Source organism: Pristiophorus japonicus, chromosome 7 (assembly GCF_044704955.1).
Source record: "Pristiophorus japonicus isolate sPriJap1 chromosome 7, sPriJap1.hap1, whole genome shotgun sequence".
Taxonomy (NCBI): Eukaryota; Metazoa; Chordata; class Chondrichthyes; family Pristiophoridae; genus Pristiophorus; species Pristiophorus japonicus.
This window is the reverse complement of record NC_091983.1, coordinates 119005973-119022122: the sequence shown is the minus strand read 5'-3', so window position 1 is coordinate 119022122 and position 16150 is coordinate 119005973. Positions and strand designations below refer to the sequence as shown.

The following is a 16150-nucleotide window of genomic DNA, read 5'->3' as shown; positions in this document are numbered from 1 at the left end:
CGAAAAGAACCCATTTATCCCACTCTCTGCTTTCTGTTAGCCAGCCAATTCTCTATCCATGCTAATACATTTCCTCTGACTCCACGTACCTTTATCTTCTGCAGTAACCTTTTGTGTGGCACCTTATCGAATGTCTTTTGGAAATCTAAATACACGACATCCATCGGTACACCTCTATCCATCATGCCCGTTATATGTTCAAAGAATTCCAGTAAATTAGTTAACCATGATTTCCCCTTCATGAATCCATGCTGCGTCTGCTTCATTGCACTATTCCTATCGAGATGTCCCGCTATTTCTTCCTTAATGATAGTTTCAAGCATTTTCCCCACTACAGATATTAAACTAACTGGCCTATAGTTACCTGCCTTTTGTCTGCCCCCTTTTTTAAACAGGGGTGTTACATTAGCTGCTTTCCAACCTGCTGGTACCTCCCCAGAGTCCAGAGAATTTTGGTAGGTTATAACGAATGCATCTGCTATAACTTCCGCCATCTCTTTTAATACCCTGGGATGCATTTCATCAGGACCAGGGGACTTGTCCACCTTGAGTCCCATTAGCCTGTCCAGCACTACCCCCCTAGTGATAGTGATTGTCTCAAGGTCTTCCTTTCCCACATTCCTGTGACCAGCAATTTTTGGCATGGTTTTTGTGTCTTCCACTGTGAAGACCGAAGCAAAATAATTGTTTAAGGTCTCAGCCATTTCCATATTTCCCATTATTAAATCCCCCTTCTCATCTTCTAAGGGACCAACATTTATTTTAGTCACTCTTTTCCGTTTTATATATCGGTAAAAGCTTTTACTATCCGTTTTTATGTTTTGTGCAAGTTTACCTTCGTAATCTATCTTTCCTTTCTTTATTGCTTTCTTAGTCATTCTTTGCTGTCATTTAAAATTTTCCCAATCTTCTATTTTCCCACTAACCTTGGCCACCTTATATGCATTGGTTTTTAATTTGATACTCTCCTTTATTTCCTTGGTTATCCACGGCTGGTTATCCCTTCTCTTACCGCCTTTCTTTTTCACTGGAATATATTTTTGTTGAGCGCAATGAAAGAGCTCCTTAAAAGTCCTCCACTGTTCCTCAATTGTGCCACCGTTTAGTCTGTGTTTCCAGTCTACTTTAGCCAACTCTGCCCTCATCCCACTGTAGTCCCCTTTGTTTAGGCATAGTACGCTTGTTTGAGACAATACTTCTTCACCCTCAATCTATTACAAATTCAACCATACTGTGATCACTCATTCCGAGAGGATCTTTTACTGGGAGATCGTTTATTATTCTGTCTCATTACACAGGACCAGATCTAAGATAGCTTGCTCCCTTGTAGGTTCTGTAACATACTGTTCTAAGAAACAATCCCGTGTGCATTCTATGAATTCCTCCTCCAGGCTACCCCGTGCGATTTGATTTGACCAATCGATATGTAGGTTAAAATCCCCCATGATTACTGCCGTTCCTTTTTCACATGCCTCCATTATTCCCTTGATTATTGCCTGCCCCACCGTGAAGTTATTATTTGGGGGCCTATAAACTACGCCCACCAGTGACTTTTTCCCCTTACTATCTCTAATCTCCACCCACAATGATTCAACATTTAGTTCATTAGAGCCAATATCGTCTCTCACAACTGTCCTGATATCATCCTTTATTAACAGAGCTACCCCATCTCCTTTCCCTTCTTGTCTATCTTTCCGAATTGTCAGATACCCCTGTATGTTTAATTCCCAGTCTTGGCCACCCTGCAACCACGTTTCTGTAATGGCCACCAAATCATTCCCATTTGTAATGATTTATGCCGTCAACTCATTTACTTTATTTTGAATGCTGCGTGCGTTTAGGTCGAGTGTTTTAATTCTAGTTTTTAAACCATGAATTTTAGTTTTGACCCCTCCTGCAGCCCCTTTATATTCAGTGGCCCTTTTTGTTTTTTGCCTTGGGTTTTTCTGCCCTCCACTTTTACTCACCTCCTTTCTGTCTTTTGCTTTTGTCTCCTTTTTGTTTCCCTCTGTCTCCCTGCATTGGTTCCCATCCCCCTGCCATATTAGTTTAACTCCTCCCCAACAGCACTAGCAAACACTCCCCCTAGGACATTGGTTCCGGTCCTGCCTAGGTGCAGACCGTCCGGTTTGTACTGGTCCCACCTCCCCCAAAACCGGTTCCAATGCCCCAGTAATTTGAATCCCTCCCTGCTGCACCACTGCTCAAGCCACGTATTCATCTGAGCTATCCTGCGATTCCTACTCTGACTAGCACGTGGCACTGGTAGCAATCCCGAGATTACTACTTTTGAGGTCCTACGTTTTAATTTAGCTCCTAGCTCCTTAAATTCGTCTCATAGGACCTCATCCCTTTTTTTACCTATATCGTTGGTACCAATGTGCACCACAACAACTGGTTGTTCACCCTCCCTTTTCAGAATGTCCTGCACCCGCTCCGAGACATCCTTGATCCTTGCACCAGGGAGGCAACATACCATCCTGGAGTCTCGGTTGCGGCCGCAGAAACGCCTATCTATTCCCCTTACAATCGAATCCCCTATCACTATTGCTCTCCCACTCTTTTTCCTGCCCTCCTGTGCAGCAGAGCCACCCACGGTGCCATGAACTTGGCTGCTGCTGCCCTCCCCTGATGAGTCATCCCCCTCAACAGTACTCAAAACGGTGTATCTGTTTTGCAGGGGGATGACCGCAGGGGACCCCTGCACTACCTTTCTTGCACTGCTCTTCCTGCTGGTCTTCCATTCCCTAGCTGGCTGTGGACCCTTCACCTGCGGTAAGACCAACTCGCTACACATGCTACTCACGTCATTCTCAGCATCGTGGATGCTCCAGAGTGAATCCACCCTCAGCTCCAATTCCGCAACGCGGTCTGTCAGGAGCTGGAGGCGGATACCCTTCCCGCACACGTAGTCGTCAGGGACACCGGAAGTGTCCCTGAGTTCCCACATGGTACAGGAGGAACATATGACGTGACCGAGCTCTCCTGCCATGACTTAATCCTTAGATACACTTAAATTGGCAACAACAATGCTAAAGTTTACTCACTGATAGAGAAGAGAAAAAAGAAAAACTACTCACCAATCACCAGCCAATCACTTACCCCCTTGGCTGTGACGTCACCTATTAAAGTTCTAGTGGGAGATGGGGAGAACCCCCGCAGAGTTTCAGGGCCAGGAATTTTATGGGGCTGTAACTCCCTTTCAATATTATGCTGTATATTTGACAGTTAGCATTCTGATATGGCAACTCATGTTACACGGTCGCTTCTTGTTTTCCCTAGGTAGTCTTCTTGTAGCTTGTGCCCATTTTGGAGCATATGTATGTGGGACAGATATTGACTACAACATTATTCATGGGCGTGGTAAGTAACCATATGTGACAAGGACCAAGCCCTTTCGTAAAGTTTTGCATTGCTAATAAAGGTACTCGTGCATATAATCTATGCAAACTGTTTTCTTTGTTAAAAGATATAAGAGTAGGTTTACCTCTTCTGCACCTGGGAAAATGATGTTCATTTAAAAAAAAATCACTGATAAAATCTTTTCCCCTTTTACTTCACTTGAATGGGTTAATTTTTGAGAAATTCATGTTCTCGGTGTGGAAATAACAACTTCCATTTATATAGCACTTTTAACATTTAAATTAAAGTCCCAAGGTAGTTCACAAAAGAAAATGGATAGAAGAACAGAGGGCACCAAGTCATGCAGGGAGAGATAGGGTGGGTGATTGAAAGCCAGATTGATGAGGTTTTGAGAGGCTTGGCTCAGTAGTACAGATATCATTCTTGCCTCGGAGTTTGTAGGTTGTGGATCCAAATCCCACTCCAGGACTTGTTTCAGCCTAGATTGTGTGTTCTTCAGTGCAATACTGAGGGAGTGCTCCATTGTTAGAGGTGTTGTCATTTGGTTGAGACGTTAACTAAGGCTCCAGCTGCATGTTCAGCATGGCACAATTCACAGAAGAGCAGGGAAGGTTTCCTAGCGCCTTGTCTGACATTTAACCCTCAACCACCACCAAAACAGATTAACTGGTCATTCGCTTGATTTCTGTTTGTGATCTTGCTGTGTGCAAATTTGCCTACATTACAACAATGATTACACTTAACAAGTAATTCATTGGCAGTAAGGCATTTTGGGACATCCTGAGGACTTGAAAGGTGCTATATAAATACAGATTCTTTTCTTTTTAAAGGAAGGAGAGTGAAGTGGAGAGGTGAAGGGGTTTTAGGAAGGCAGTTCTAGAGTATGCGACCAAGGCAGCTGAAAGCAAACGGCCATAGTCAGAGAACCAAAGAGGATGTCGGAGGAATGTAACTCTGTAAAGGTTGCAAAGATAGCATGGGGCAGTGCTGTTTAAGAATATTAAGATGAGCTGAAGTTTAATAGGGAGCCAATGTAGGTCAGTGAGTTTGGGGGTAATAGAGTCAGTGGGACTTGGGTGAGACAGGATATAGGCAGCTATGTTTTGGACAATTTGGAGTTTATGGAGGATGAGAGTCCAGAAAGGAGAATGTTGGAATAAGCAAGGCTGGAGATGACAAAAATATAGATATGGTGGGGCTGGGGCTTAATGCAGATGGAAATAGGTGTTCTAGGTGACGAATAGGGGGGAGGGAGCCCTTTTTAGAATAAAGGGAGGAAAAGCAAGTGATGGAACTATATAGAGAGAAAGCAAATGAAAAGAACATAAAATACAAAAATAAAAGTAGAAGCATAAAAAAATGAAACACAGATACAGACAAGTGAGTAAAATGGAATAAAGAAGTTGAGAAAATAGAGTCTGAAAAGAATAAGATAAAAGCAATTTCACATCTGTTAGTTATACAGCAGATTTAGTGCGGCCTGGACTAACGATGAGTTTTATTACTATGGAGTGATTAATACGGGCCCTTTTGTAATTCTGCAGGTAAGGCCAGTAGGAAGAACCAGAAATGGAGAGGACCAGATGAGAACATCCGGGCTAACCTCCGCCAGTATGGCTTGGAAGAATTTTACATTGATGTGCTTGTTTCTGATGCATCAAAAAGAATATGGAGGAAAGCAAAGTTGTTTGATGCAATCGTCACAGATCGTAAGTTGATACTGAAGGATGCACCTATTGTCAAAGTTCTAGTGTACCGGAGGGGAGGAGAGGCCGAGCAGCATATTTGATATTGTTTACTGGTCAGCGATTTAATTTGCAGGTCAGCACTGCTCAGCTGTTCAACAACATTGCTCACCAGCACGTTAGACCACGCTTGAGCCAATGTAGGATTTGGGCTTGGAGCTTCCCCGCAAGGCATTGTAGGATTCGCACCTTCTGATCTGGTTTTGACATGAGAGCAAAAGGGAGAGATTTTGGGCTGAATTGAGAACAATGAATGGAGCACATTTTATGAGGACTCAGCACGCATCAGATCAGTACAACTGATTTGCATTGATCAGCACATCCGATGGGAAATGTGCAAATGGGTTTTAGCAAATAAAATTTGAACATTATATCTAAAAGAAAGATTTGCATTTGCAAAGCGCTTATCACCACCTCAGAATGTCCCAAAGTGCTTTACAGCCAATGAAATACATTTGAAGTGTAGTCACTGTTGTAATTAATGTACATGATTACTACAAGTGCATTCCACTATAATTCTTCATATAAGTCAGTTGGTCTCTGAAAAGAGTGCAAGCCCCCTTGCTCTCCCCCTCAGCTGGTGAATGATTTATAATATATGGGTAAATACAAAACTCAAAATAAGGGTTACATATAATCTTTTGAAAAATTGGAGTCTGTTTCCTTAGACATGTTTTTCTCCTGTGTGAGCTTGTAAAATCTCCTCATACTGACTAATATGCTGTTTAAAGTACATTTATGTTGTGTTTAAGATTTTCCATATTGCTGACGAGCTTTTAAAAATAATCACTTGTGCCCGGAAACCACTACATGGCTAAATTTCATTATGCAAAAATGGAGTGTAAATTAGAGCAATGTTAGTTGCCTTAATTGTTGAAAGTGTGAATTTTAAAAATCCTTTTTGTCAGCTTGGCGAATACTGTTTTTCTCTTCTAGCTCCATATGGTATAAGAGAATCCACAAGAAAAACAGGATCACAGAAAGAAATTTTAAAACCAACGGAAGAATAGTAAGTATTAATTTGATTTGAACAATTAAAAACACCTTTAAATGCAGTAAATACTAACATCTTAACACTTTTAAGCAACTATTACAGGACCAAAGTTTTGAAAATACTTGCAGTTTGAATTTATTTTCCAACGCTATAACTGCCTTGTATGAAAAAGTGCTCATCATAAAATAATGTTGTCGCAGCCTCATGAAGACATATCAATCCGGTTTTATTCCTTCATCAGCTACTCTGTAATGTATGTCCTTAAACGAGTCCCTTCACTTTATTGGATGCAGAATGCTTAAGAGTGGTCTAGGCGCAGGTCTTGAGTGAATCGGCTCCAGAAAGTGTATGTAGCAGCACTCAGTAGTGTGTGTTTCTGGGAAAGTTCCTAGGTTGGTTCAAAGGGCAGTGATTGAAAATACTCCAGATTGGATGCGGCCTCTCGTCACTTAAGGCTTGAAGAAGCTAAAAAGGGAACGAGGTTCAAAATGGTGGGTCTTCCCAGATGGCTTCAAAGGTATTCTTTTTTAAAATATAGATATAATGTTGTCATTTTCTTTCCAGATAGAGATTGGGAAAGGTGGGGCGGGATGGGTGACTACTTGGAACAGAAAGCTCTCTCCCTTATTTAGATAGTCTTTCATTTAAATACGCAGTAACTTGAATACATTCTAAATTGTGAAAGAGACATTCGAGGAGGTATTTTAACTTCCCCAACCCAACAGAATGGGATTTAAAATCCTATCTGTACGCTTGCTGCTCGTTTCCAGACCCATGGCTATTATACCATTTTCTTGGACGGTTGAGGTGCCCTTCTGACTCTGTGTACGGTCTCTTATATTCTTAGCAGTTGATGAGACTTGAGTCCGGTGGTAGTATCCAGGCAAACTTTATTGGCTCAGTTACATTCAGTTACATCTTGCAGTTACTAAGAAAAAAGCGCACTCTTCCGTGTGTTACAGCTTCAGTTATAGTCGTGAACGTGGGGTCTTCCTGTTCCCTGATTGGCCCCCCCTGCTGTTTACTGGGGTCAGTTTGTCGACTCCGGACTGGCCGCTGGTTATGACCCAGCTGTCCATTGCAGATAGCAATCACCTTGGTCATGATGTGATTACCACATCATGCCCCTTCTTCCTGCTGTTCACTGTTTCGCAGCATGTTCCTGTTATCTGGTCGGAACAGCGCTTAACCCTGTGACTGTGCTTTGGCCCCAACCACGCTGCAACCTTTTCCATTGTTAGTGAGCACGTACACAGCCCACAGCTACTCTATAATTATAAATTAATCAGGTCCCACATTCGGGCAGGAGCCTCATAAATATATGCAAATGGGAATCCTATCAGATACATAGATAGGACCCTGGTGCTAATTTAGCTGCCTACAGAACAGGGCCTCTGCTGCAGAGGGCCCTCTAAGGTAAGTTTGAAATTTATCTTTGTGGGGCCAGAAGGAGCAGGAGTGCTACTCCAGGTACCACAAAGGAGGTTTGGGCCGCTCCCGCACCAGGCTTCCCCTCCCGAGCACCCCTTGGGCCGTACCTGACTGATGGGCCACCTGATCCTCATCGGCCAAAAGCCAGCGAGCTGCCTCTGGATGCCCGTTTTGGATGAGCAGCTGGCAGGCTGGCTGTTAAATGAGGCCTGGACATGAAAATGGTGGTTCCTGGGCCGCAGCCTACTGCTTCCTGGCGAGGAGTTAAAATTCCCTCTTTGCAGTTAGTTTTATTTCTCAATGTCGAGTTCAACCACCAGGTGGCACCAATTATCTCTACAGCATTAATATAGTCTCTGAGCTAAATAGTCTCAAATCCTTTCTAGTGGACAAAAGTAAGTCTAGGAAGACGGTGAGTTACTAATCTGTAATTTTATGGAGTCTTTTTTTGCATTATTCCTTTCACTTTGAAGACATGGGCAATACATGTACTCACAAATGGTGTCAAAATTGCTAAATATGAAATTGAAAGTGATCTGGGGTCTTGAACTTGATGATCAATGTGTCTGACAACTGGAGAACAGCCATCAGCAAAGCAAATTGAATGCTGAACTAAATAACCAAAACAGAAGAAACTCTACAGTGCACTAGTCAAACCACAGCTTGAGTACTGTGCCCCATTCTGGTCACTGTAACACAAGAGACATTCAGGTGCTGGAGGCAGCACAGAGAAGAGCCAGGAGGCTGACCCCTAGTGTCAGGGGTCTTGGTTATGAAGAAAGACTGGAGAAACTTAGATTTTTCAGCCTCAAAAAGGAGGGGGACTGGAGAAACTTGGACTTTTCAGCCTCAAAAGAGGGGGCTGAGAGGAGATACAGAGGTTTGTAAAACTGTCACTGTTTATGGATAGAGCAAATCCAGAAAATTATTTCAAACTAAATTACAAGAGTGAACACTAGGAAAAGGGAAAATCCTTTTCAGGAAGGTCTCTTCACAAAGAGTGACCGATACAGATTTCTGAGTAGAGTAGTGGAGGTGAGAACTCTGGAATTAATTAAGAAACAATGGATACCTCATTAGGAGAGTGTAGGATCTTTCTGAATGAATGGACTAAGAGGGACTGAATGGCCTTTCTCATTGGTATTTATCTTGTGAATAATTCTCTTACTAATAGAAACCATTAATTTTCTATTCCTCAGGACTAACTTTGATCAATCAATTCAACCCCCCCCCCCCCCACAAAAGAAAAGTGGAAATGATTGCCAGATGATATTAATTTGAACATCTTGTTTGAGTTTCTGTTATTTCATTTGTATTCCTAATTTTCTTTCAGTTTATTCTACAAGTCATTGGGGCAGAAATCCCGACCTCCTCGGGTCCGTACGGAGTGTGTATGGAGCCAGCAAGGCATCGCAAAAGCCGGTTTTCGATGCGCATGCGCCGAAAATCGGCTGTTCCGATCTGTCAAGCTCTCATCCGTATCCCCACAGTCAGGACATTCGCATGGGCAAGATTGCGGTATTCATCCATCTCTTGCCCAGCAAATGTCCTGAAAACTCATGCCTGCTATGTGCCTGCTTTTACCAGTGTAAGAGTTTTAAAACATACAAAAACATGTAAAAATAAAATTTAAAAAACACATTTTAATGTTAAAAACCCTGCCCATTAAGATAAGTTTATTTTCAACCCTAATTACAAAACTTTTTTAAAAATCGGAAAAATATATTTTTTTCTAAGACATGTATTAACTTTAATTTCAATTAATTTTAATTATGTGAGGTGTGTTTTTTATTTTTTATTGTGTTTAGTGTGTTTGTTTTTTCTCATTAATAGCAGTGAGAACTCGTAGATATGGAGTTCTCATTGCTATTAATGAGAAAGCCGTGGAATACTTTACCTGATTGGTTGCGTGGGAACCTGGAGGACGGGAGTGCGCTTCGCAGCGCAGGAAGAGAAGGCCTTCCCAACGGAATCCCAGGCGCCTCCGGGACCACCAGGTAATTTCGTTAAAATTCTCCAGTCGGAGGCGTTCATTCGAAAGGAGCCTCCGACCGGAATTTCAGGGCCACTATTCTATGCCGTTTTGCATTCCACAAATACTTTTAACATGTACACGGGTATTTTATCTCTCTAGAATAATGTTACAAAATATTCATTCTTCATATTGTACAGTGGAGAGGCACATGGTTAAATTCAGAGGCCACATTGGTGGCAGTAACAGAAGATGTGAATTCTGTTAAAACTCTAATGGGTAAAACGCCAGAATCTTTACAAATAAGCAAAATGTGTCTATAATAAAAAAAAAATTCTGATTTTTAAATTACTAAAGTTTATAACTTGATATCATCCAGACTCTACAGCACTCTTCTAGTCATTCGCTCTTTGTCCATGAAACTTCAAAAATGAATTACAATGTTAGCCTGTTAAATATTAGTAATACAGGTACAATGTCCGAAATCCTCAGGACCGAGTCCGTTCCGGTTTTTGGGTTCTTCTGGATTTCAGACAAGAAAATCAATGGTCTGAAATCCTGAATCCTTAGCCGAATCTGTGCCGGGTTTTGAGCAGTGAAGTCCGAAATCCGGCACAGATTCGGGCAAGGATTCCGGACCTCGGACTTGATTTTCTTGTATGAAATCCGGAATCCTCAACCGAATCCATGCCGGATTTCGGGTTTTGCCTAAAAAATGTCCGGTTTTTGGACAATGAGTCGTCCGGAATCTGGAATTAATTAGCTTTGCAAAAAATGTCCAGTTATTGGACAATTCCGGTTTTTGGAGTTCTGGATTTGGGACATTGCAGCTGTAATATTATTGTGCTAACTGTGCTTATTAAATGAATAGTTGTTTATTTAGTGGGCTAAGCATTAATTTTGTAGACCAAAACGGGCCAATATTCATGTCTTCACTACATTTAGGAGAAAAATAGATGTGGTTGAATGTTGGTAGAACTGCTCACTTACTACTGGCCTCTATTTAGCACTGATTTAAAGATTCTAACCCCTTTGGAAGTGGATGCTACACAAACTATGGAAAAGTGAGAAGAGTCTTTTTTTTGGTTGTTAAGGTCACCTAAAGATGAACCTGGGCAGCATTCTGCATCTGTACAGTTAAATTCAAAAGTGAGTATTTTACTACAGGTTAGACCTGATGTGAGTATAATGAAGGGGAATCATTTTGAAATCGCCACAATAATTTAAAAAAAACGTGAACCGTAGAGAGGAGCTTTCTATCAGCAAGCATGAGTGAAATGGCCATTAGCAGGTACATTGTAATGGAACAGGAAGAGAAGAGGATGCCCCAAATGTGCAGAGGGTTTCAGGGAGGCATGAATCACATCAAGCAGTGGGTGTACAGCATTGTTGTCCAAATCTCCTCCAGCTAAATGTCAGTAAAACTGAAACCACCCACTCTGACTCCCACAAACGCCTACATGCATCCAGCTACGACTCTGTTGACCTCCCAGGCATCACCTCAAGTTAACCTCGGATGTATGGAACCTTGGTGTCAAGCTTGACCCTGGGCTTTGCTTCCTCCCCTGCCTCTTCATTAAGACTGCTTTCTTTCACTGTTGACATTTGCACTGGTTAAGTGGCTCATTAGATGCTTGTGAAGCGTTAAAGGATAATTTTCGTAGTTACATCATGATTGGCTTCTATTTTTTTTTACAAGAACCAAAATCATATTTTTAGGAATTGCATACTTCGAAGCTGTGCATTCTGTCAATTTTGTTAATCGGTTGTTATGATGAACAGTTTGCATTTCTCCTATTTTACATTCGAAGAGATAAATCTGGCTCCATGTGTCTTTCTTAAAAGCTGGGAAAAATTGAGGTATTCAAGAAGTAAATAACAAAAGAATCAAATTAGGATATATATTCATCGTAGAAAAGAAAGCTTATCTGACATTTGAAGAATGATTGAATTTGTTTTTGTTGTCTTTCAGCATTGAAAGTCATGTCCCAGTCTCCATGAGTTATCACCTGAGTGACATTTTCATCGACCTGCTCAACTTTGCTGCAGAGAACCTGGTCATGAACGGTCGTCTGGTTTACTGGCTACCTGTATATAAACTTGAGTAAATAGCGATTTCTTTTTGCACCTTTTGAAAAATATATTCCTTTACTTCTGAACTTTCCAATAACCTGTAAATATAAAACTACTATTCTACCTTCATGAAGCAAAGTTTGTTATGAAGTATAGAGGACACTTCCTTTTTTAAAGTTTGAATGGCCCCATTAGATATAATTTTACATGGTTTTGGAGCACTTTATAATTTTCTCATGATTACTGTCAGTGTGTTGTTCATGTTTCAGACTAATTGGATGCTATTCAATGTTCAGTTGGGGTTTTCATGTGAAACTGTTCACAGCAGTGGTCTCCCACCTGCTTCTGATCATAATACCCCAACAAGAAACATATTAACAGGAAGCTTTCACAAGTAAGATTAACAGTCAAATATTACTGTAATTTTAGACCATTACTCATACCTTCTCGAACTTATCAGGTTCTTGTGTTTCTGTTCCACATAGTGCAATGTGCAAAGCACCTTCATTTTTTGCATTACAAAAAAACAAATTAAAATAGATTTTTCTTTTGGAAATGAGCATGCATCAAGTGTACTAAAGAGAAGATATGCTTTGTCATAGATTGAAACTTAACATAAAATCAAGCTTTCAGATAATTACTACTTAAAGGCAGTATGTTTCATTAGATCAAATGTTATAAATGGAGGATCCTTCAGAGCCACCCATGTGACACGATAAATATCTCCTGCAGTGCAGCTGACTGGATAACAGCCGAGTGGTGATATTTATCATATCGTGCGATGGTCCCCAGATATATCCTCTTTTATTACATTCTTTTGTTGGCTTTCAAAAAAAATTTTATGTTTTTTTTGTGTCAAGATCGTTTGAGATTACTTTCTGATGTATATACATGTTGAAATTGGAGTATAACTTCCATCAGTCTTAAATCCCACAGTATTAATTGAGATGTTGCTGATTATCAAGTTCGAAATATTGCATAAAAATGATTGTTGTTCATCTATTTCGGGAATATTTGTTTGCAGGGAAGCTGTAAATAATAAACTTCAGGTCATGGTGTACCTGAGAGTGGTGTGACACAGGGCTACAGCATGCAATGACAAAACTATCTGGCTGAAGTAATGCGACCAAAGCACCACACAGCATTTTAAAATTTTGTAGTCCACAAATGCAAAAAGATTCTAACAGTAGTTTGTGTTCACAGAAATGACAATAATCTACCTGACAATTTTACAGATTTTTTTTTAAAGCACCATATAAATAAGATCTTGTGTGATTTGAGCATTTTTCACAGCTTCTCTCTTTAGCCACATGTTAAAAATGAAGTTGTGTGTTTGGATCAAGATTTAAGTATAATTTGCAGCTTAACATTAGCTTTTTTCATCGCATGTTTGCAGTACCTGAAAAAATTAATAATGAATGGTCAACATTGTCTTTTTAAATTTTTTTCAATGGAATTCTCCTGCTGTAGGGCCATTTGAAACTATGATGTTTGTAGCACTAGGAGGCAGTGTTTGAGTGCACACATGAATCGATCCAAAATAAATTGGGGCTGATTTAGACTGCCTTCAATTGGTGTTAATGGTAAGGGACTCAAAATGGCACTGGTAGCCTTATTGCCCCGTTAACAACAGCTATGCGGTCTATTCTTATTTTGAAAGGGGCTTAGCGCCAGGTGTCCAAAGCAGCCACCTGTTTTAGGGACTGGCCTCTTTTTTTTAAATATATATAATATATATATATATATGGAGATCATGGTCCTCTGACGTAAGTAGGACCCAGATTACCATTTAAGGTCTGAACTGCTTGAAGCCTTTGCAGTGCTTCACAACTGATGGGAACTGAAGAGGCCCACCCCCAGCTCCCCCCATTGCAACTTGCCTGCTGCTGGCCATCCCGGCCCGATTCGTTGTCCAAAAGTCAAAATAGACCCCATTGAGTCATATATCCCCACTGAATTCTGTTTCTTTTATTCTACCTCAGCTGCCAAATGGTTGCCTGATGTACATTCATAGTGCTGCTGCTTTTGCAGAGCTTGTTTCTGGCAGTACTAGTGAAAGGCTGAACAATCCTAGCTCTGAAACTACTAATCCTTTGTGTCCCCTTGTTACTGATTCATTGACTAGCAGAAATAATCCTTTACTATTTATCCTCACAGACCCTTTTTTTACTTCTGTTAGTCTCCCCTTCTCTGTTAACCTTCTCTGTTCCTGTGAATTAAACTCTAGTATTTTATGGATTTTTCATCATAAATATATCTTCTCATCCTAGGTATGAACGAGCAAATCAACGTTACACTTTTTCCAGGGCTCTAATATTCTTTTGTAATGGGGTGCCCAAAACGGCACACAACACTGACTGTGTCCTGAATAAAGTTATGTAGCCCTTCACTGTCCCCTCCTTGTTTTTGGATTCGGTGTTCCTATGTTTTAACGTCAGGATCTCACTTACCCTTTCTATGGCTTTTTTGACTGGTAATCCTGTTTGTAGCAATTTGTGTATTTGCACCCTAGGTTTCTCTAGGTCTCCACTCCATTGAAGGTGAATCCCATTTAGGGTTTATTTCCATTTTTAAAAAATGTTACATAATGGGAATAGTATGTTAGAATTATGTACTTGGGCCAGGTGTATTGTTTTCCAGATTTGCCTTTATCTGTGCTGATTGAGGCTTCCATGACGATAATTGTGTTGAACTTTTCAGTTCATCTTTCTGAAAACATGTGTACTTGTTAAATAGTTCCAGCAGGGGTTGCTGCAAACCAAGAATTCAGCCAAATCAGAGATTGAGTTGTGCAACTGAAATCCCTAAATTGGGCTCAATTTTCCCCAGTTATCTGCGCCGTTTTTTGGGGCCTAAATTAAAATATCCAAGTTTCCTCAAAGTTTGTGCGCCAGCGTAACTCTGTTAGTTACGATTTTTTTCAGGTTAGTTTTTTTTTGCGTCGTGGGGCGTAACCTGATGTTTGCACCAGTTTTTCACAATTGTGCAAGTTTGGCCAACTTGCATTTCTCCTCGGACACCATTGTTTTTATGTGACGTTTTAGAGAGAGTCAAGAACACATTAAATATGCATCATGAAGCTTAATTTTTTCAAACTTAAAATGGAGAAAATGGAAGTCTAATGGAATTCTTTCATTTTGATTTTTTTCAAAGTGCCACGCCACCACCGAACGTCTCCTCACCTGGCTCGAGGATCAGAACGTTGGCCGGCAGAATCGGTCCCTCGCCCGGACACTGGCTCGGCTTCAAAAGAAACCTGAGGGAGGTGGGGTGGTGGAAGCCGAACTTAAGGCATGAGAACCCTTACACTATGCACCAGCATCAAAAGAAACCCGGTGGGAGGGGGGGGGTGATGTTTGCCGAGCCCCTGTGTCCGGGCAAGAGAGCGATTCTGCCGGCCAACCCTCGAGCCTGGTGAGGAGACGTTCGTTCGGTGGTGGTGTGATACTTTGATAAACATCTAAAATTAAAGAATTGCATTAGACTTCGTTGCCCCAAGTGTCCTCATTTGAATGCCTAGCTTCCCGTTCTAAGCAAGCCTATTGCGCATGCGCAGACCAGGGTGTGGTCCATACTAGGGCGTTGACCTTTGGGAGAGGGAGAACAAAGAAGCTTTAACTCCTTTTCCTGCTGTTCGGAGCTTCTTGCAAAGGTTCAATTTAATTATGGGGGCAATATTGACAATGCCATACCTCGTGCAAGCCTTCTGCATGATGGTGCTGCGGAGGAAATGATTGATTCGACGTCGTCGTATGAGGAACCTCAGAGCATGTAGGATGATGGGCAGGAGGCCTTACCCACGTCGCGTATATCGAGACAGGCGTTCATACCTGCACCTGAGTGACGCAGACTGTGCGCGAAGGCTGCGTTTCCGCAAAGAAGTTGTAACCCGAGATCTGTGAGTTAGTAAAAGCAGACCTGCAACCTATAAGCATCAGGAGGACTGTCAGTTGAAGTGAAGGTTACAGCTGCACTTTCATTCTATGCATCAGGATCATTCCAGGCCACAACTGGGGATGTGTGCGCCATTTCTCAACATGCAGCACATAACTGCATTCGGCAGGTGACTGCTGCACTATATGCCCGGAGGAATGACTACATAAAGTTCCCCATGACCGCCCATACAATGCGTGAAAGGGCTGTGGGCTTCTCCAGATTGCTGGCTTCCCCAAGGTACAGGGCTGCATTGATTATACCCACATTGCCTTGTGAGCACCTTTTGGAGGATTCCAAGATGTACAGGAACAGAAAAGGCTTCCACTCCGTGAATGTGCAGCTCGTGTGTGATGACATGCATCGTATCATGTCAGTTGATGCAAGATACCCTGGGAGCACCCATGATGCGTTCATCCTACATGAGAATGCTATGTTTCACCAACAGCCAGAAGGCCATAGCTGGCTGCTGGTAGACAAAGGGTAATGCCTCGCCACCTGGCTCATGATGCCCTTATGCGTAATCTGGATGGAAGCTGACCGGGAATACAACATGTCACGCATTGCGATGTGCAGCACAATAGAGAGGACCATTGACCTCCTGAAATACCATTTCCAATGCCTGGACTATTCCAGAGG

The 16150-nt window shown here is 41.6% G+C and overlaps 1 protein-coding gene across 2 annotated transcripts in view; it reads left to right on the top strand.

The window, feature by feature from the left end:
- trmt11 (tRNA methyltransferase 11 homolog) overlaps positions 1–16150 on the top strand; it is a 137256-nt gene that overhangs the window by 42887 nt on the left and 78219 nt on the right. For both annotated transcript variants that reach the window (XM_070885274.1, XM_070885275.1), the window contains exons 8-11: positions 3283–3363; positions 4908–5072; positions 6045–6117; positions 11478–11609. In XM_070885274.1, the coding sequence (XP_070741375.1) occupies positions 3283–3363; positions 4908–5072; positions 6045–6117; positions 11478–11609 (451 nt within the window). The remainder of the gene's footprint in view (positions 1–3282; positions 3364–4907; positions 5073–6044; positions 6118–11477; positions 11610–16150) is intronic.